Raw genomic sequence first — 21,561 nt, forward strand, 5'->3', positions numbered from 1 at the left:
AACATTAATGGACCGAACAGCTTGGAATGATTGATTAATACAAGATTACTGTATAGGAAGGCCCTCTCGGCTCTTACTGATACTGTGTACTTACAGTTATATACCACTGTACTGCATAATTACTGTCATGCTGAATGTAAACTGCAAACAAAAAAACAATAAACAAATTTAAACAAAAAAAAGAAACGCAAAATGGTCTTGAGGAAAATAAATAATTTATGCACATAATACTGACCCTTTTATTCTCACAAAATCCTGCTTCCCTTGCCGGGTTTGGAAACGAGGTTACGCTATTTGGAAAATGTGCAAGCTGTAAAGCTGACCTCCTGGAGCCATGTAGCTTTACAAGCATATTCAATGCCACATGAAGCTTGGAGCTAGTACAGCACAACATTCATACATGATTACAAATGTGGTTTCTAACACAGTATTTAGGAAGGAATACATACATGTGATTCAGAGAAATCTTAAGTTTGTTTTCACACATTTCGATTAGGTTTTTCGAAATTAATAATCAGGGCATTGTTCCTGGATTATTTCTGGCCTAGGATACTTGTCTTTGTTGGGGTTAAAGTTCTGGGCACTTTATGTTGTCTAACTAATTCACCGACATCGCTCCAGGTAATCTTGCTGCACATCCCCAATTTTAAGATCTGGCTTAGAGACCACTTTAGCAGTTTCGCTCTCCTCGTGTAATAAAAAAAAGTATAAATGAAGATTAGATCATAAAAAATATACTTTGAGCGGTTTGAGTCGTCCCTCTTCATTCATTGGTCTATTCAACTGTCATTCATATCTTGCTTCTACCCACCACTGAACAAAGCAGTGAGTCAGGCCACTGTGTAGTCAGTGGCTAACTTGCACTGTGAGTGTTGTCATGTTGATCGATCACATCTGAATATGAACAAACACACAAAAGTTGGACTTCTGTCTACAGTGTCACAGTAGGTGACAAACTTTGGGTTGGAATGCTTCGGAGAGCAAATGCTAGTGATTTAGACAATGTACAAGGATTCATCATATCACCTTTGGTGTGTTTGATGTAAACTCTAAGTCGGCAAGGGCGTACCAAGATGCAGGGGCGGCTCTAGGCTCATGGCGGCCCTGGGCAGGGAGCGTAGGTAGGGGGCCCCGTAAGTGGGGGTCCGGGTGGGGGGGAGCCCCCAAGAGCTCAGGAGGGGGGGGGTCAAATTGTTAGGAGGTGGAACAGAGCCGGAGGCTGCCAAATCCCTGCCAGGGGCCTCCACGCAAATATGTATCCATCCTCAGAGGATTATTATATTAAGGATATATATTGGCGTGGAGGCCCCTGGGGTTTGGCGGCCTGTGCAGGTGCACAGTTTGCACATGCCTAAGGCCGCCCCTGCAAGATGTGAGACTCAAGTTACACCTCACCAAAGAGGAATAATAATCATTGTTAGGCCTCATCAGAAAGGTAACACCCTAAGTAGGCAATGATAGGCTCAAACGTGGGTCCCTTGTTCGGTATGCCACAGGATCCAAGCTACATTCACAGACGAGGCACAGCCATGCTGAAACCCTAATGTGGTGCTTATCATCCCTTCAAAGGGAGGGCTTGCATGGCAATTTGAGATGGACTCTTCCCATGAGGAGCAGGGTCAGTACTGATTTGCATAAGGCAGGCTTCTGACTAGAGTGGCACAGTGGGTGAAAAACAATGCATTAGAATTCTACGTAGAGTGATTGCCAGGGGCTGAGGCTACCTGAAAGCTTTCTTCCCATCATCTTTTGTGTTTCTGATGTAACAACCTAAGTGGGCAGCGGTATGCCAGATGTGGGTCTCTTGTTCGTTGTGCACAGGATCCAAGCTGACAAATTCTAACAAGATTAAAACGGGTTTGGGGTTGCTTATGCTCCAGTGCTTCATTTAGTTTAGGCCCCCGGGTGGGCCAGGTCCTGTGGGCAATTAAAAATAATGATGGGAGGGGGGTTCTTCTGACTGTTTGGGATAGCCTTTCCCCTGAGGAGAAAGGTCAGTACTGATGTGCATAAGGCGGGCTTCTGTCTAGCATAGTACAGTTGGTGGAAAACGATGGGTTGAACTGCTACACAGCCCGACCACCCCTGATTTAGCCTACCTGCATGCATTCTTTCCATCATCTTTTTTGTGGTTCACACCACCTGAAAATGGGTGCACTTCATTGCCAGGGCTGATGTGCCTCAGCTACTTTGGCATTCATTTATTTTTTATATTTTTGCCAACATCTTTTTCATAAAATAAAAAAATTGCCAAGGTCAGACTTGTTCGCTTTCTCAATGCGTGTTTTGTTTGGTCACTGTTCACCAGTCACAATTACTTTTGTGTCCCCAGGTTTAATACGTATTTAAAATTGGAGGTTGTGGTTAAAGGGGATTCTTTTTATTACACGAGGTGGCAGAGGAACTCAGCCTGCAGGGCAAATGAGAGATCTCAACTGAAATAGCAGTAAACTGCAAGGGCAGTCAGTCTCATCTGAGCCTGTGTTGAGAGTGGAAGTGCTACAGCCAGGAAGGGCCTAGCTTGTGTTGTCATGAATGGAGAGATAAACCGAGTTTAGAATGGCAGACCTGTGTATGTTGGGAAGGATGTGCTTGCAATGGATGAGGGTTCAGAGAATTGAGAAAGCAGCCTTGTAACATGCAGAAAACAGGACGGGCTTCGGGGCTTGCAGACAGTTATGAATATATGACCTCCGACTGGAGCGAAAGGTGTTTGAGCCAGTTCGTTGATTCGAGTCTTAGATCCAAGCCTGCATGTTCTTTGGAAAATTAACCTGGTGTGCACCTGAAGTTCAGAACCCTGTTACCCATTATTTGGATGTGACTCTGGAGCCAATGGGTCCCAGTGAAAGCTTGGGAGAGTGTGGTGATGTATTTGAAGAGAGAGGCTTGTCTCAGAATTTTTTTTCGCCCAATGAACGGTGAGAGAGAGGGGCAGGGGTATAACTTCAGGGGGTATTTGGGGTGTTACACCCCTCTAATAAATATATATTTTGATAAATATTCGGGTACAAGTGGCTTAAGTGGGTATTGTGAGGTACCTGTCAGGTTTCGCCTGAGATTTGTATATAGTAAACAGATAAAAACGCACACACCCTCCCTCTCTCTCTGTTTTGAATGTCTTCAAAAATGTTCGTTACTTTTTTTGAAAATCTTCTGTTTTCTCCAAATTAGAGTAATCCTACCAATCTGCATTCCTCTCACTTTCCATGCGCCCCCTTGACGTTGTACAATGTTTTTTTTAACATTAAATGCCAGCGTGGTTGTGGGAAATCCATTGCTAACACTCCCCCCAATCTCACTGACCAAGATACAACCCCGGAGATGAGGTGAATGCCCCATTCAGGAAGTGACGTTGGGAAGGTTGGATAGGACGTGTGAGGTGCCTGGGTTATCAAGCATAGTGACTTCTGAGCTGCGTGACTTAGGGAAAGTGGCGAGGCCCGTTGGGAAAATGAATCTGGCTGGAAAGTTGTTGATTGTGTTTCCGTCACAGACACCCAGAACATCTGAAGAAGTCACAATCGCTTTCCTTTTACTGAGTCCTTGTGTTTCCCCTCCATGTGCCCAACAGATGAGGCCTACAGCCCGGAGCTGCTGAAGTGCGTGAAAGCCCTGGAGCTGGCGGGGGTGCTGGCCGCTGAGTCAGGGCGCCTTGGAGAAGCCATTGAGAAGTTCGATGGGGCTATCCGCCTCCTGCCCGACAGACCCTCGGCGCACAATAACCGGGCCCAGGCGCTGCGACTGCAGGGAGACGTGGCTGGTGAGTGTGGGTGGAGCGGTGGGCAGTGCACTTCTGGGGGCACAGTAGAGATAGCACTACATCATTGGGGGTAGAAAGTCAATGTGTGTCCCTTGTAGGGGAACAGAGAGGTGAGACCAGGCGTGCACGTAGTATAGTTGGTGCAATCAGTTTTAAAAAAAAAATCATTTTATTTTATTGATTGAGAACAACCATTAACCATTTAGAGAATAATCTCAGGTGACTAACTTCAGGGTAATAAATTTCGGACTCCTGTTAGAGTTTTTCAAGAATGTCAAGGTATTTTGGGGGGATTTCCGAGATTAATCTTTACCAGTAACTTGCCCGATTTTTTTTATATTCAGTCTTTTTGATTCTTTAAGTTTATTATCTTCAGATTTTTGTACCCTGATTAATTTGACTAACACAATATACATGTCACCATACCGTCCATGTCCAGGTTGTGGACTAATGCAGAGCACTATGCCGGTAAGGAGGGTGGTTGGCTAATGTTACCATGCCTACCTATGAGGAACAACTATTCCAAAAAATGTTTGCCTGCAGCTGAACAAAGCACTGTGTGAATTAGGGTGGTAGGCAGAACTGGCATACCCATTCTTTGATGAGCCCTCCTACACTTTTCGCCCATTGTGATCCATTTGGAAGACCCGGTCCCCACCCTGGCCAGCTGTGGCATGGCAGGATAGGCAGAGATTTGAGGTGACACCCAGCTGTGGATTTTTTTTTTTTACATGGGATGCGTCTTACCCAGCAATCAAAAAGAGAAACGTGACTAATTTTCATATGTTCTTCAGTCCCTTGAAGGTTTCTTCTTAGTCAATGGTTGAAGGTGCAGGTATAATGATGGGCATAAATGGTGAGCGCGCCGGTGTAACCCCTGGAACACTACCATTCATCATTCTCTTAGTGTGCAAAGACTGTTCTGACACTGGCGAAAGCATGTGCAGGATCTCCACCCTGTACAGACCCGAAGCCACAGAAACATTTCACAAGCAATCTAGTATCCTTATACAGCCGACATGGTTTCCATTGCCATACACCAGCCTACTGGCTCGTGACATGCTCCGTTCCCGCTTTATATGTCTCTCTGAGGCAATGACCTACCAGGACCTATTACGACTGCCATCTCTTCACCATAGTATTACTTCGACCTTTATCCCTACTATAGAAATAAATATTAATATTACCCATCTCTTAGAGCTACAATCTCTGCAAACACTAAACTTGATCTTTATCATAAAGCTACTCGTTACCAAACCTAAATAAAATGAAATTTAAAAAAATTTGTATAATTAAATGTAAAAGCTGATATCCAGATTGTCTGGTCGAAACGATGATGTGTCTCAGTAATGACAGTCGAAACAATGGTGTAGTCAAACTGATATCAGTGAAGTAATGGGCTGAAAGCAGGGGTAGGCTGCTGTCATAAATGATGCACTTTTATAGTAGCCCAGACCACCCTAGCCTGCCCCACAGCTATCTCTCTATCTTGCAACAGACTGGGAGCATAAAGAGTGATAAAAAATATAATCTCCATACATAAAATAGTGGTTTGGACGTTGCTCAGGGTTGGAAGTGTGACGGTTGCTGGACTTGCTCCTTTTTGTATTGACAGCTATGTTGTCTCCTTCTAACTCTTTCCTGTTGTCGCTTCCCGCAGGAGCGCTGGAGGAGTTAGAAAAAGCAGTAGCCCTGAGCTGTGGGAAAGGACGCTCAGCGTGTCAGGCTCTGGTCCAGCGAGGCCTGGTCTACCGCCTGCTGGGCCGTGACGAATCTGCTCGTGAAGACTTTCAGCGCGCTGCAAGCCTGGGCAGCCAGTTCGCCCGCCATCAGTTGGCCCTCATGAACCCCTACGCTGCCCTCTGCAACCGAATGCTGACCCAAATGGTGGAGAAGCTGAGGAACCCCAACATGCAGCAGAACTGAGGAATCCAAGTGGCAAAGGAGTATGGGAACAAAGTACAAAACCTAGTCAAAACCAAGGGCTTGTGTCAGAGAGGCACTTCCTATCCCCCCAGGCCATATGCAATAGGAAATGGGATTGATGTTATGATGCTACCATACTTTGTTCACACCCTTACTTCAGACGACATGTAGCAAGGGGTGACTCAATGGTATTATGTAGCCAACATACAGTTCTCTACCCTCTCAACACAATGATATTAGTGATTGAACCTGAAGCGCTATACCCCCTACAAACTGCCCCTTCTCGACCAAACCTCATACTGGAAGAAATGAGTGGACTTTGCCTCTGATCAAATAGTATGGAAAGAGACAGTTTCTAAAACATAATACTGGAGTGTTTTCAAGACCTGAGGGCCCCGTCTGTACCAGATTCAATTGGCTGTAGAAGGCACAGACACCGATAATTCAACCTAGCTTTGTTTCAGGGTTGTTGAGAGTGCTTGAGGGGCTGAGGGGCCTTCTCCATGCACCAGTAGAGGTCCAAACCTGAGGAAGCACAATGAAAAGATGGAGAGGAGTCACCTTGCAAGTCATTTAATACGATTCAGTATAAAGATGGGGCGCACTAATGACGCTGTCGTTGTGACAGTTTTGTTGCAAAGGCTAGGCGTGCTAAAGCCTTGGTGGTAAAAGACGTTTCGCCTACCCCCATATAGCAACACAATGAAAGAGAAAAGACCCCTCAATTTATTTCTTTTCCCCAGAGAAAATCTGACGTGCTGTCAACCAATTTAAGTACTCTCAGAGATTAAAGAGAAGTAAAGAAATCAATAAATATTAAATAAAATCAATTAAATCCCTCTCAACATTTTAGTACTGATTGTAGGTGTGCTAGAGTAATTGCAGAACATGCACCTAAGGCACCCCAGTCGTATGTGAGCCATAAAACGCAAACTGACTTGAAATGAAATGAAAATGAAAAACGATTTTTTAACGCGCAACTAAGCCCAGATGGGCGTCAAGGCGCCTAACCAAATAATACCAGATAACAGAGACTGATCCTAATTACGGATAAGCCCTGACAAAACACCAGGTCTTGAGCGCCTTTTTAAAGGAAGACAGAGAAGGTTGCATCTTAATCTCAAGAGGTAACAAGTTCCATAGTTTGGGAGCAGCAATGGAAAAAGCTCTGTTTCCCCAACGAACCCTTTTGGTACGTGGGACAACCAACAGATTCATCTCAGAAGATCTTAAAGATCTACCAGGCTGATACCGGGTCAGCAGGGCACCAAGGGGGTCAGAAGAGCCCTCTGCCAAAGCTCGATAGACAAGACAGAGGATCTTAAACGAGATCCTGAGATGAATGGGCAACCAATGAAGGCTCTTTCTGGCCATCGTAGCAGATGAAGCTTTGGGAAGTGCTAAGACAAAGCGAGCAGCCGCATTTTGAACTACCTGTAATCGCTGAATGAGCCCCTTGTTGGAGTCTACATAGAGCGCATTACAGTAGTCCAACCTTGAACCTATCAATGCTACTGCCACCTGTTTGCGTGCTGAGGGAGAGAGATAGTGAAGGATCCTCCTGAGAATCTTTAACACTCCCCAGCAAGTGGCCACCGTACGGTTGACCTGCAGAGTCATGGATAAGGAGGTGTCAAAGATTACCCCAAGATTTCTTGCTGACTGGGAGGGGGATGGACAGGTTCCCAGTGAGGCCGGCCACCACTCATCCGACCAGATATCCTGGTCCTTGCCAAAGACCAGGATCTCAGTTTTGTCACCATTTAACTTCAGGGAGTTCTGAAGCATCCAATCAGAGACTGTCTGCATACAGATCCTGAAGTTGGTGGCGGATGATGATACTGAGTGGGCCAGTGACACCATAATCTGGGTGTCATCGGCGTATGACACCAGTTCCATCCCCTGAGATTTTACTAGCCTTGCAAGGGGGGCGACATAAATGTTAAATAGGGTCGGACTGAGAGCCGACCCTTGTGGCACCCCACACTGCAAGGACATAGCAGGGGAAAGGAACTCACCAAGCTTGACTCTTTGCTCCCTATGCTGTAAAAAGGAGTGCAGGAGGTTCAGAGCAATGCCGGAGATCCCTGCCTCCCTCAACCGAGATGTAAGCGTTGAGGGAGACAGGGTGTCAAATGCCGCTGTGAGGTCTAGTAGAACCAACACAGTAGTTTGGCCCGCGTCCACCTTCCTACGGATGTTATTTGCCACCATAGTCAGAGCTGTCTCAGTACTATGCGCCTTTCGGAACCCATGCTGGGAGCTGTCAAGATACCCAGATGAGTCCAGGAAGGCGGTAAGATGGCCATTGAGGTGTGTCTCAAGAATCTTAGCAGGAGCGGGAAACAGTGAGATAGGTCTGAAATTTTTCAACTGTTCCGGGTCTAGCGTGGGCTTCTTGAGTAGAGGCTTCACTACCGCTTTCTTCCATATTAGGGGGAAGGTACCTTGGGTTATAGCACCGTTCATAACTTCCAGGAGTGGCGGGAGCAGTATCGCTCTGCATTCCTTCAATATCCTCAAAGGACAAGGATCTAGAGGTGATGAGGATTTGATCCTATCGAGTAGAAGCTCAAGTTCTTCTCGGGTAAGTAGTGGAAAGACCGTTAGACTCACCGGGTGGTCTCTAGTCCAGGCTTGTAATTTGTTCAGGGTTTGGAGTGAAGAGTCAGCTAAGGACTTTCTCTGAGATTCCAGCGCAAGATAGATGTCCTCAATTTTTTTATGGAAGAACTCTGACTTGCTATTAGTCAAAGAGGTGTGGACCTCTTAAAAATTGTAACGGCTCAGGAAGGGGCAAGGAGAAAACCTCCAGTGTATATATGGTGAGGAAGAGTTGAGACAAAACTACTTTCGGGCCTAACCCTCTGTCCCATGACTGATAAGAGCACATATCCAACAAGTTAAAAACAGAGTGGCCTCCAGACACAGGGCCAGGGGCCTTGGAAGGGAAGAGACCCGACCAACAGGTCCAGAGACAAGCCCATTTAAAAAAGAAGATCCTCAAAGAAGGTTTGGAGCCAACGGAGAGGGCAGCCCCCAGACTCCAGCACTCTGAGACCAAAGGTGTGGGCGTTGGTACTTCCCAGGCTGGGATGTTTAATTACTTCCATTTCCATCAATGACTTTCTTCAGTCCATTTAGTTATTTTTCATACAAATAAATGCAATGTGTAGTGTGCTAATATGTTGTTGCTTATGCTCAAAATGTTTCCTTTTAAATAGATCTGGAAAATATTAAATGCTGCTTGTACCGCAGACAAGACTTTATTGGTGAGTGTGAGAGATGATGAAGTGCCCTGTGGAATTGTAATGCTCTGGTACTCCCATATTAGAATGCCAGTCTTCGAGGGGTATCTCACAACTCTGCTTGTTGTGCCTGCTGCCTCCCTAATGCAAGACATGTGTGAGCTTTCCCTGCTGAGCTGCAAGGCACAGTGCCGCTCTTCATTTTGCAGTTGTCGGCTGGAACACACAGGACCTATTTAATCAACAGTGGATGGAATTAGAAGTCATTTTCCAGGAGCCTTACCATCACCCATACTGAAATTCATCTATCAACAAGATCAGGTTCCCTTCTTTGTTCAGGACTGTCAGGAATTGTTCCCAACTCGGAAAACATTATTGAGTTTTTAAAGGATCCCTCACCCGTGGGTTCTTTGTGGCATGCTTCATTTTTTAGACCCCCCCCCCCCAGAGTGATGAAACATCTGAGTGGGCTCAACTTATGTCAGGGAGCTCTTGCACGTTGTATCGATCAATTGAGGTAAAATTATCCCACAAGAATAGCCCGCAATCCGCACAATTTATTTATTTGTGGGTTACCTTGAAAAGGTTACAAACATATAGACCAGAGACACTAAGGTCATAAAAAACTCCCAAGTGTCCATTTCAGTACAAAAGGGGATCTATGTTTTTAATCGTATTAGGGTACCCCACGAATAAATCAAATCTTGCAGGTTGTACCCTTGATCATTTTGAATCACTTGGATCCCTACAATATGTAAGAGCTCTCTGGCATAGGTTGAGCCATTCAGTTGTATCATCACTCCGAGTGCGGATCCCAATGATGAAGCATACCATGAATAAATCACGTGTGAGGGGTCCTTTAAAAACCCAACAAGGTTTTCTCCGTTCTCTGAGCCGGGTATGGGAAACTTTTGGGAACAATTCCTGACAGTCCTAAACTAAGAGGTAAACCGTATCTTTTTGGTAGATGACACACTGGAGCTGATGGGTGACATGACAGCACCAGTACTGGCTTCCTACCAGAATTGTGTACTAGATGGGAAGCCTTTCCTCTGTTGGAGCCAAAGTTCTCACAAAAGCACCCCCTTAAAAATACATTTACAAACTGTAAGAAACTCAGAATATCAATCTACCTTGGTAAGAAAATACCCCTTGTTTTTATTTTGGACCCCTTGATATGGGTCACTGCTGTATTGTGAACCATGGCTTGTACTTAACCAGTGACTGCCTCCAGGTCCTTGTATCAGAAATCTGTAGTTGACCATGACCCACTGCAAACTGTGTCCCATCCTTCAGAACTGAAACTGAATTAGGGCTTTCTGATTCGGCTTGGTCAGAGCCTTTTTGACTGGAACTTTCTGGTTTGTGAGACTTCACTTTGGGGCTGTTTTGCTTTGTGGATCCCTAATCGAATGCTCCAAGTTAGTCTCGGTTAATATTTTTGGCATACACTTTTATTTTTCTGCATCGAACATGCCCTACCATGCGTCTCACAAAAGCGGTAATGTAATCTGAAGGATCTCAGGTCACAATTATCTTTAGGAAATATTTCTGTTTTTTCCATATAGATTTTTAATGTAGAGTTGATCCTAATATTTTTAATTGGCGACATTTTTAATCATTGTGTTCACCACTGTTTTCCAATGTGATATTCTAATCCATGATATATTCATTGCAGTTATCTTTCAGACAAACTTCTGATGGTAGGTTCCTTATTTAATAATTCTCTTGGTTACCAGTGATTTGTTTATTATCACAATTTCTCCATTAATTTTTTTGGTGCCTATTATTTACTTTTCTTTTTACTTTTTTTATTTTACTCTGCCATTTTTTATATTTATTTGTGTCTCATATTTTCCATCCATTTTAGCATTGAATATTGTTGGGTATTTTTGCCTAGACCTTTTCAGCCCATTTCAGTATACTTTATTCAGCATAGTAATGGCCACAAAATACACATTACATTAACATGTACAAGAGGTAAAAATGCATCCCCATGGCAGCAAGGAAAATAAGCAATCTTACAAAGTGCAATAAGCCATAAAGTGCATATAGTGGAGAAGCAAGAAGATGGGACAATCCTATCACAATCCAGTGATCGCTACATTCACTTAGGTACCTTATACGTCCTTGACCGTTAGTCGTGTAATAACGTCTTTAAAAACATTTGACGAGGCAAGGTATAGTCTAATATTCCATAGTCCCATGCTCTAAAAACATAATTTGTGAGTAAAATACCTAGGACAGTCAAACGGTATTGCCACCTAAAAGTTTTGGTACGTTCAGATTGATATATGCGTGGTTTTGGGACATAACTTGCTCCAAAAGCTTAGTCCTTTATCGATTTTCTGCACCTCACCACTTTAAGAAAGTAGCTGACTCTAAAGGAGACATGAGGACTACCTAACAGCTAAAGATAAAGTAGTGCGACCCTGCACTTGCGGAACCCTAATAGCTTTAATAAAGGCTCAGTTTTAAAAAGGACCAGAAAAAAGGCTATAAAATTTACATAAGAACAAAAAATGCATTAGTGTTTTCTCTGACAGCCCATCACAAGGGCTGACAACTTCTGAGCTTCCCATGGAGCGATAAGTCTTTGAGAAGCACAAAAGACGCCACACCGTACCAGCCCTGAAGCAAAAAAGAAAGGATCTCTCCCGGCGTGTAAATTCTAAAGTTAAATACAAAATTGGATCACCAGGAGCCAGGTACGTAAAGTAGTCTCTGATGGAGCTTTTGTTAAGTTCAATGCTCAGTCTTTGGAACTGACAAAACTCGAGGAAACTGGACTTGACTTTCAGCTTGTCGTTCTTAATTAAAGTGGTAGGTGCATTAAACATGTCAGACAAGCTCAAAGTTTTCAAAACATAACCCAGCCAGGGGATATCTGAACCCTTCTCTAATTTGAGACAAACTGAAACAATGTCCCTGTTTAAACTAGCCTACGAGTTGACCCAAACCCTGACCCAGAGCAAAAGAGGGGCCAGCCTAGCTTTATCTGATATATACTCAAAACTTCACACCTAATGAATAATAACAAGAGAACTGGTGGGGGAGAGATTAAGAAGGCACCAACATATATGCTATTCTTCTAGCTGTAGGGTGATAATGTTATGGTAATCCCATGCCCTAGCACCATACAAGGGTGTGGTGAAACACACCGTCAGGTGGGGAGAAATAGTCCCCCTTCCTGCGGTCTGAGGTAGGCAAATGGGATTATGTTCCTGCCGCCCTATCGAGCTTCAAGCAAGAGCTGCTAATCTTGGGGAGTCAAAAACTCCTAAAAGTCACCAAAAAAAACCACTAACACTGAAAGAGCCATTTGGGTCCATGCCATGACCACCACGTTCTCTCCATATAATAACACTGCTACAGACAGGTTTGCTATCCTTCGTTCATCCCCAGCAGTGGTTTCTCCATGAGGGCGGGAAAGCGTCACCTTCCCGCCTGCTGCAACAGCCCTAAATGTGACAAATAAAATGGCACTTTATTTCATTGCCACTTTATTTGTAATCTGGCACGTCGTAGTCACTATCCTGCTCACAGCCAGGAGAAATGGGGGCCTGTCCTGTACTGTTGCGGATTGGCATCATAGAGGATTGGAGGAACTAGCTGGACGCTCCAAAGTACGCATGCCAGTTTCTCTATCTGCTGGATTCAGAGACCGGATCGCCAATTTACTGTCAGGATGTTTAAAGCACATACTGTTGGATAACATGAATATCTTAATAAGGCTAGGCTCTGCATTAGGAGTCACGCTACTGCAAGGTACAAGTTCAGAACATATGAGGAACGATCTTTCCATGGCTTTTCCATTCAGCAGGCTAGTTTCTCATGTTGCCTTTGCCCAAAGTAAAGTATACAGCACAGGCACACTTGGAGTGCACTGAAATCCCAGTCATGGTCAAAATCAGGCTGGATGTCTACTGCCAGTCAATAAAGCCAAGGAGTTGTCCCTCACCTAAACATATAAGTCAGTCACTTCACAGAGTAGCCTCCCTTTACCATGAACGTGCAAAACAGAATCGGCTGCAGAGCTATAGGCACTCAATGCCAAGAGAAGCAGGACAATTATTGTTGACGGCACGGTCAGTGAGAAATATGGTGACACAAAAAAGCGTTCCAATGCCTCATCAGGGGTAGTCAGCGTTAAATAAATGCAATTACAATTCAATACATCTTTATAAAGCGCTCAAGATGGATGAAGCCAGGGTGGAGCCTGTGACCCCGCAAGCATGAGGGGAGGATCTGGATGTGCCCCTGTTGGATGCAGACTGGAAAGTGACCTGCGAGCTAGTGAAGAGGGTCTCGTGCAGTGCTAGATTTAAGCTGGCACGTTTTTTTTTTGTTGCACTGCAAATACCTCACGCCCTATCAAACGTAGCCGCTGGTAGAGGTGCTGATTGCCCTAGATATTTGGGTGGTAGGGAGGCTTCTTCCTGCACATCGCCTGGGCATTTCTTATAGTGTAAATGTATTGGATACCGGTGATTGCACGGCTACGAGCCGTGACGGGGCTGACGCTTGAGGACTCACCGCAAACGTGCTTGCTTGGTATGGTCAAACGTCCAAGATGGGGAAAAATGAACTGGAAGTTCCTACAGCGTGCCCTGGCATTGGCAAACAGAAGAGTAGCTATAGGGTGGTTGAGCACATAGTCTCCATTGATCACAATATGGTCCAAAGATGTCACTGAGTGGGAGCTGTCTGAGGAGGGGCATCTGAAGCTCAATCGTCGGGATGATAAGTTACAGGAGGATTTGGAGGTTTGGGCTGCACTGTTGGAGTGAATGCACAAGGTAGGGGGTGAAGGTAGTGAGCAGGATACTCAAATGCAGTATAAGGAACAACAGAACACACAAGAACGCGGGGTGGATGACACAAGGAGGGCTAGTTGCACCGGGGTTGAGCAGACAAGATGGATAGAGAGGAGGGCATACAGACACCAGGTGTTGGTACCACTCCTAGATGTATCTATGTGTTGAAATTGCTGCTGTACCATTGGCCAGGCTGAGTGCCGGGTATGCTAGAGGCCGAGGCGAACAGTGGATCATGGGGTTGGAATGTCTCGTGTCGTGCAGACAAAAATGCTATGTACCTCCACTTAATATACAATTGATTATTGTTGTATTTATTTGTTTATTGCTCTATTACAATAGAAGTTCTGTTCACTTGGTAATGTTATAATTGTATTGAGAGATATCCCCGCTTGCTGTTGCATCGCCCCGGGGCCTATTCTACACAAATGGCAACCAAAAAAAATCTATTTAAAAAAAAAAAAAATGTAATTCACATGATGCATACAAACAGGTGTCAACAATGCCAATCCTTTTGGGTTTTATTAGTGTCTAGGTTTATATTAGGCACCACTGCCAGACAGTACTTGTACAAAACAGCCACCAGTAGCAGCAGTGCAACCTTCCCTAACACAAAGAATAGGTAAATGACAGGTTCCAGCAGCAGGAAGTGCGGCTGAAGATTCTGTTGCACACAGAACAGGTACAGCACATCCAAAGTGTAAGCTTGTCTCCCTTGTGTAACAGGTGCAAATGTGGCAGCCGCATTCGAAAGACCCTTTTTCATAGAACAGGGGCAGCAAAGCAAGTTTTCCTCTCACAAGACAGGTGCAGTGTGGGCAGTAGCAGTGCAAGCTTCCTCCTTACTAAACAGGTACAAGCCGGGCAGCAGCAGAGCAAAGTTGTTTCTTGCAGAACAGGCCAACCGTGGTAGCTGCAAAGCACGACTCTCTCTGTTGCAGAAGATGTCTGCAGTACAAGCTTCCCTTTCAATTTAAAACAAATTAGCCATGGCAACAGTCGTGAGAGCTCCCACTGCTCACAGAAAATGTTAGTGGCATATAGGTTGCACACAGTTCCCTGGAGGTGCTGCTTAATCATTTGAGATGAGTGTAGAAGTGGACGTATGAATGAATAAGTGAGTACTACCACAGCTTTCACTAAAGTGACATTCTACATCAGCACACTTACTGTTGTCCTCTTTCTCACAATGCGGATTATGATATTTCTGTCATCTACTGAAATTCCTCCTGCAGTCAATCTGACTTTTGCGACACTGCTGCAATTCCTGTCATTGTTTTATCCTGCTTACTTACTATTGTTACTTCCTGTACATCCCGCTGTTGCTATTCACATTTCCATTTGTCAATGACCCGTAGAACTCCCAAGCTGAGGCCTTGCTAGACCTGTGAATACACGTTCCCTATGTTGCCCAATGAAGAAAAAGACGACACACTTCTGCTGGCAAAATAGTGCAGACTTTAATATAAAAAATAGCAAGGGCACAAGCAGAAGGTCAGTCAGCTCTGTGGACCTGGAAACTGGGCTTCAACTTCCATTGCAAGGCGCAGCTTCTTTTATACTTGTCTCATCATAAATACGTCGTACATTTGCTTGGTAGACAGACATCTGCTAAAGCACAGCATTATCATCAAAAGGTTATACTTTCAAAAGGCAGCTAATGTCTACAAAATGCGTCTCAGGTGCACGTTATCGTTAATTATGCCTCCACACCACCTCTAGCTACCAGTGTCCTTGACTTGTCTCATACTTGAAGCCTAACACTGATATACTCCCTACATATCTGCTGCCTGGCAGAGCCTAACCTCCTACCTATTCTGCACATCTGACCTACTTTATCTACATAGTTTCTCAGATACGTATTCTTGCAAGTGGACCTGTGACCTTCCATTTGTTCTATGCCTAATTATATTTCCCTATTCTACTGAAGTTCATACCTACTTTCCTCCCCTGGGTCCAGTCTCCATCCTTGTTTTTTTTATTCTACTACCGAAGGCAGTTTAGGACTGTATTCCTCCGTAAATACATAATTCTGAACACATCTCTTTGTTAGTGCTTTCATTGATATGAGTAGGCCTTCTTCATTTTCGACATTCATTATAACACCTACTCATGGTGTGACAGGGACAGGAAAGAGAGGGTGGCACCCAACAGGGCCACAACAAAGTGCCACTTTGCTGCTTTTATGTTCTCCCTACTTCACTGCACCTTCTGATCGCGACATTTGATCTCTGTTGCTATTAAATATTCCTCCCTCTTAGGCTCTATCCATTCTCTATATCTATCGATTCTCTTGTTTCCTCTCTTTCTCTTTCCCTCCCTGTCTCATGATCATCGCTTCAGCATTTATTTCTTACCATACCTCCCACCACACTGTTCTTATTTTCCCCTTTCACCTCCTCTTTACCTTCATCCTTGCTTACTTTCCCCAGCAGCTATTTCTAGCTCCCTCTCCACCAGCTAAAGCCTGCACAAGGGTTGTTGCCACACTACCTACAGGCATATTTTGCTTTTACTGGAAACAGAACATCCCCTGCTGATGGCAGCCTAGAGATTTGCCCTGTATTCTCTTCCCAACAGATTTTTCCCACACCTCTCTGTTCTATCACACATACTTAAACCTTCCCTTGTGCACTCTTCTATAATTTGTCTTTGTCACATGCTTCTAAAACATTCTTCTTTCTCCCGACCATTTCTCCCTCTCACATCTGTTCACTCTTACCGCCTCACTGACATTTTTCATTTGCTTGCCCCATTTTCCCCCTTCTCTCTCTCCCACCTTCTTAATTTTCTCTTTGTCATCACTCCCACACCACACTCTCTTCTGAGTCATCTCACTATTCTCTCTCTTATATTCCTTTCACATACCTGTTAGTATCTCACTCTTCTCACACCATTCTCTCTATGATCCTCCTTTCCCACATGCATTCATCTTACCACCCCACTCTTAGTCACACCCTTCTCTTAGTGACACAGGTCACACATACAAAGATTTTCCTCATCCCAAGCCTCCATCCCCTCGCAAATCCCTCTACTTGCCCTCTTGTTTTCCTCTTGCATACCTTAACCTCACTTGCACTTAGTATTCTCTTTTTCATGTCCCTAACTTTCTCATCTCCTGTTTCTCACACATACTTTTACGCTCTCGCTCACACAGACATGCAACAAGAATGGATGTGTTTGCTATGCTCTTTATCATCAGCTCAAAAGTTGAATTCATTTTTCAAACGTATTCTTCTAAAAATAAGCACCACTGACTTAGAGGTGCAGTTGATGATGTATAAACAAAAAACCCTATGCTGGATTATTAACTTACACCAATGCATGGATGAATTCAAGTTAAAAAATGATAAGATAATATTTTATTTTGCTTGATTAATTAAAATCTTTGCAAATACATGTCAGAAAGATTCATTGTGCACAGATAAATGCCTATAAAAACGAATAAAGAGCTGCATACTATAAAAGGGTCAACAATTGCATATTCCTAATGTGCACAATCAGCCATTTTAAACAAAAAAGATTCTCATAAACCTTTACATCTCATTTAGTACAAACAGCAGTGTCTACTACAACTTCTCAAGTAGATGGCACAGCTTAACCAGGTCCATTGTCCAAGTTAGAGGCTTGGTAATTAAAGTGCAATTGTAACTAATACAAGTTAGGGAATTGATGTACTTAAGTAGCATTTTAGCATGTTTCAAGATAAAGATAAGATCTTAAATCTCTTAGTTACCAGCTCAAAACTTTTTGTAAGCCGACAGTTGAGCTGAACATCAATAGGATTGAAGCAAAGCTTCACTGCCTGCCTGCAGGACCGGATGCCGTAATACCTGAAAAAGGGACTTAGCAAGGTGCATCTTATGTCCTTTAAATTGGGACAGTTGCCGATTACGTGAGTGATGTTTTCCTTCACACTTCCGCATAGGCGAGAGGTCAGAGTGCCTCCTTTCCTTTCTCAAGGTGGAAGATGGGGTTTGATCGCAATTACCCCCAAGCGTAACCTTAGAAAGTTTTCCTTCCTACTTATCTTAATTCCGGCACTCAAGTAGGCTTGGGGTCTTTGGCTTACATAGTCACTGAACACTATCCAGCTATGTGCCTTATTGGTAAGAATTGCTTTGTATTCTAGAGCAGAAAGCATGGATGTTGTTTTTCTCACTGCTTTTTTGAAGGAAAGATGATCCGTTGGAGCGGCCCAAAGTTCAGTCAAGCCTAGTAACTCAATAGAGTCAAACAGATAGTCCCTGGCTGGACATTTTTCTTGATTGTGCAAGGCTTTCCAGAGGTTGGAATTTAAAGATCCGGCCTCAGCACTTCGGATTTTGTGCCAACTTTTAACATAGGTACTCCTTCTTTCCACCGTTTGTCTTAGGATCAGAAATTGTAACTGGATTTGAGCAGGGGAGACATATTTTGGGAGATGGAATATTGCCCTATAGGAGTTGGCTGTTATGATGTCTAAGGCTGCTGCATCGTTACCTTTGAGAGCCTCACTCCCGTATGTCAATGACGACAGCAATTTGGCCCTCAGGACCTGTAAAAAGGGGTCAAGCGTGAGGTCGGGTATAAAAAGGGGTCAAGGGTGTGGTCAGGTTTAAACGTGAGATAACAAATGGATATTCAGTTGTGAAAAAGAAACAAAATACTACAGGACTTTGTGTTGATTATTTGTTTTTTTACAAAGAACATATGTTACCTATTAAGTTAGTGTTATTTGGACGTGCCCAGCCACCACCTAACTAACTAAGTTCATATCTTGTACACATGTGCTAACCATTTCGAAAAGTATTTGAATGCGTGAGTACCAAGTGTCTTGAGTTTCGAGCCGCAAGGTTGAATCTGTGCCAAATATTGAAGGCCACCACTGATCCACTGGGCTGTAGGGTGTGGTGCCAATTCCAAGCTAGCAGGGGTAGTGGTCCACCTGAATTGATGAGAATGACCTAGGTTTCAGTGGGGTTACATTTTCTAAAATCTACTGCAATCCAAGATTCATTAGCTGTTAAGGCAGTTGTTCAGGCTTTGGATGTTGGATGAAGAGACTATCTCAAGATGTAGTTGAGCATTTTCAACATATTGATGCAGTGCGATACTTTTGTCAGTCAGGAGGATGCAGAGGAGCTCCACATACAGACTTAATAGTGTGTATGCAAATATATACCCATATGGGACTCTGTGATTGACAAGATGTGGTGTTGATTTTGTCCAGTAGACAAAATTGCAATCGGTTTACAAGGAAAGTGAAGAACCAGATAAGGACAATGTGAGATATGCCTATGAGGAAAAGGAAGGGAATAAAATAGGTCTTGATGACCAGTAATGTCAAAAGATGCAGGTCGAGGAGAACCAGTAGTCAGGGGTACCTTTGTCTGTAACTAGGAGATCATCGTCACATACATACCATTTTAGTAAAAAATTGCTTTCTATAACGTTTCTCCCTCTTGACATTGCCTCTACTTCATTGCAAGTAATAGGGGAATATTAATACCCCAATTCTTTTTCACCAAAAATATGAGCCCCTCCTAGATGGCCGAGTGCCCCGTGAGCTCAGAAGCTGTTAGCATGCACCCAACTTTCCCCAGCGGTAACACATAAGTCCTTTGATGGTGCAAAACGCCCCAGTTTTATTTCAAAATTTTTACCCCGGCATAAAACATCATTTTTGCCCAAATTGTCTGGGGCTCCAGGTCAGTCAGGTAAATCCATAATAGCATCCTCTGACTGCACCCTGAACGACTGCCCCATTTTTGCAAGGGTCTAACACATCTTGTGACCTCTAGGCTACACCTTGCTGCCAAGTATTGAGAATAGCCGCTATGACTAACCAGGGCTGCAAGTGCTGTGTCTGCCTTCTGCTGGCACCTTGCTGATCAATAGCCTGCTCCCCTTGCCCCTGCCGTAATGCATCCCAAGAGCACGTAGTAGAGCGGTGTGGTAATGTGGATTGTCTAAGCTATTGTCTTAGAATGTAATGAAGTCACTAGAGCAGGAGCAGAGTGTTCTCTCCTTGTGCATTCCTTGGCGAAGGCACATGACCTCCTCTGGGACCCCTGTACCTTTATAACTTGGCGGGTTCCCGGGGGCCTCCCTAATGATTAGTCCATTTGAATCATGCTGACCAATCGGCACCCGGAATTTTCCTGGTGTAGGTAGCTGGCTCTGTATATACTATACCAAAGTAAGGTATAGTGTGCACAAAGTTCAGTCGATCCCCAGAGGTATAGCTGAGGCTAAAGTAGATAATACCGTACTCTATTTTGTGGTAGTGTGGTTGAGCAGTCAGGGTTATCAGGAGGGAAGTGTTAAGCATTTGTTGTACACAGTCAGGCAACAAATTATGTCACACACTTAAAGACTGAATCCAGACTAATTGTTTGTATAAAAAGTTATAGTTTTGTTATTTTGTTTCTAGAACCAAGATTCACTTAGTAGCAAGTAAGTTAAACTCGTCATACAATGTTCTTTCAGCAAGTCAGTGAATACTGGATTTGCAGGGACATCCAGATTACATTTTGCAGTTGAGAAAACAGTTCAAAAATGCTGGTGAGTACTTTCGATTACTTTTAGATTACAGTTCTGGTTTGGTATGATGCATACTCCTAACACAGTTTACACAACGCAGGACATTTGTGTGCAGGTTAACTCTTGCGCAAGTTCAAATCAAACTAATTTTTAGAGAAAACCCCACCATTTAGTCCAGTGGGAAAAACGAAGTGTTAAGTTACAGGTGAGTAAATCAGTTTTGGAAGTAAAGTTTTGGGAGGTAGAACCAAGGTTCAGGTTGAAATTCAAGGGGCCCACCAACAACACTAGGGCGGCTGGGTGCAGAGTGCAAGGTGCCAATGTTAGGCAATAGGGCAGGGGCACCTTGGTGGGGGACTGCTCACGTGAAGGCCACTCCGTCTCAGGAGCTAAGCTCCTAGGGTTACGATCAGGGCAAAGGGGGTCCCAGGTTAGCACCAAGTTCACACCACCAGTGGCACAGGGTTGGCCAGGTGCAGGGTGCTTAGGTGGTGTCGGGAGCCCAATGCAATTCAATTGAGGACGTTGGTCATGAAAAAAGGACTCCAGGCTGGAGTCAGAAGACTGGATGAAGGGAACCAACAATTGGAGGATGAAGCTGAAGAGTTTCTGAACACCCGGACACCATAGGCTGGGCACTTCAGGACTCAGGAGCTGTGGGTGCAGGGGTGTCCCTTTAGAATGAGGCTGCAGGCATCGAGATGAAGGTTGGTGGAGGTCATCCAACACTGGTAATAAAGTCATAATTTCCAGGGGGACCTCGCATGGGTGTTGGGCCACTTGAACTTGGGTCATGGGTGTCGGGTGCATAGTGGTGAGGACCCGCACATCCAGCAGGATCTGGAGTCCTGGCTTGAGTTGGTAGTGGACAAATCTAGTGTCCACGGGAGATAGGAGTTCTTTGTGAAGGCAGGGCAAGTCTCCAGAGTTCTTGGAGGCTGCTGGCTGCAGGAAAAGCTGGGTTCAGCTTATAGGGTTTAGAGCAGGAGACAGGCCAGTAGGGCTGGGGCCATACCAGTTATCGTCGTCCTCCTCTTCTGCAGCACGGCTCTTCTGTCCTTCTTCTTCTTGTCACATCAATTCTCAAGAGGCAAGGTTCAGGGTGCACTAAGTACTAGATTTAGGGGAGTTACAGGGGTGTGCAGGGTGGGGCCAATGGGTCTCTTCCTTGGGGTGTCTACACCCATTAGTATGCCAACCTCCAGTGGGAGGGGGGGTATAAGCCTCTTCCTCATTGGAGGGGCCCCCCATCGACAAGATGGCGGGGACTGAGATGTGTGCT

The 21,561-nt window shown here is 44.4% G+C and overlaps 1 protein-coding gene across 1 annotated transcript in view; it reads left to right on the forward strand.

Moving 5' to 3' along the window:
* TTC36 (tetratricopeptide repeat domain 36) overlaps positions 1 to 6,624 on the forward strand; it is a 42,040-nt gene extending 35,416 nt beyond the window's left edge. Inside the window, exons 2-3 of the mRNA XM_086956704.1 lie at positions 3,575 to 3,763; positions 5,424 to 6,624. Coding sequence (XP_086812830.1) covers positions 3,575 to 3,763; positions 5,424 to 5,689 — 455 coding nt within the window. The 3' untranslated portion in view covers positions 5,690 to 6,624. The remainder of the gene's footprint in view (positions 1 to 3,574; positions 3,764 to 5,423) is intronic.
* Positions 6,625 to 21,561: the final 14,937 nt, after the last annotated feature.

Source organism: Lissotriton vulgaris, chromosome 2_1, assembly GCF_964263255.1.
Source record: "Lissotriton vulgaris chromosome 2_1, aLisVul1.2, whole genome shotgun sequence".
Taxonomy (NCBI): Eukaryota; Metazoa; Chordata; class Amphibia; order Caudata; family Salamandridae; genus Lissotriton; species Lissotriton vulgaris.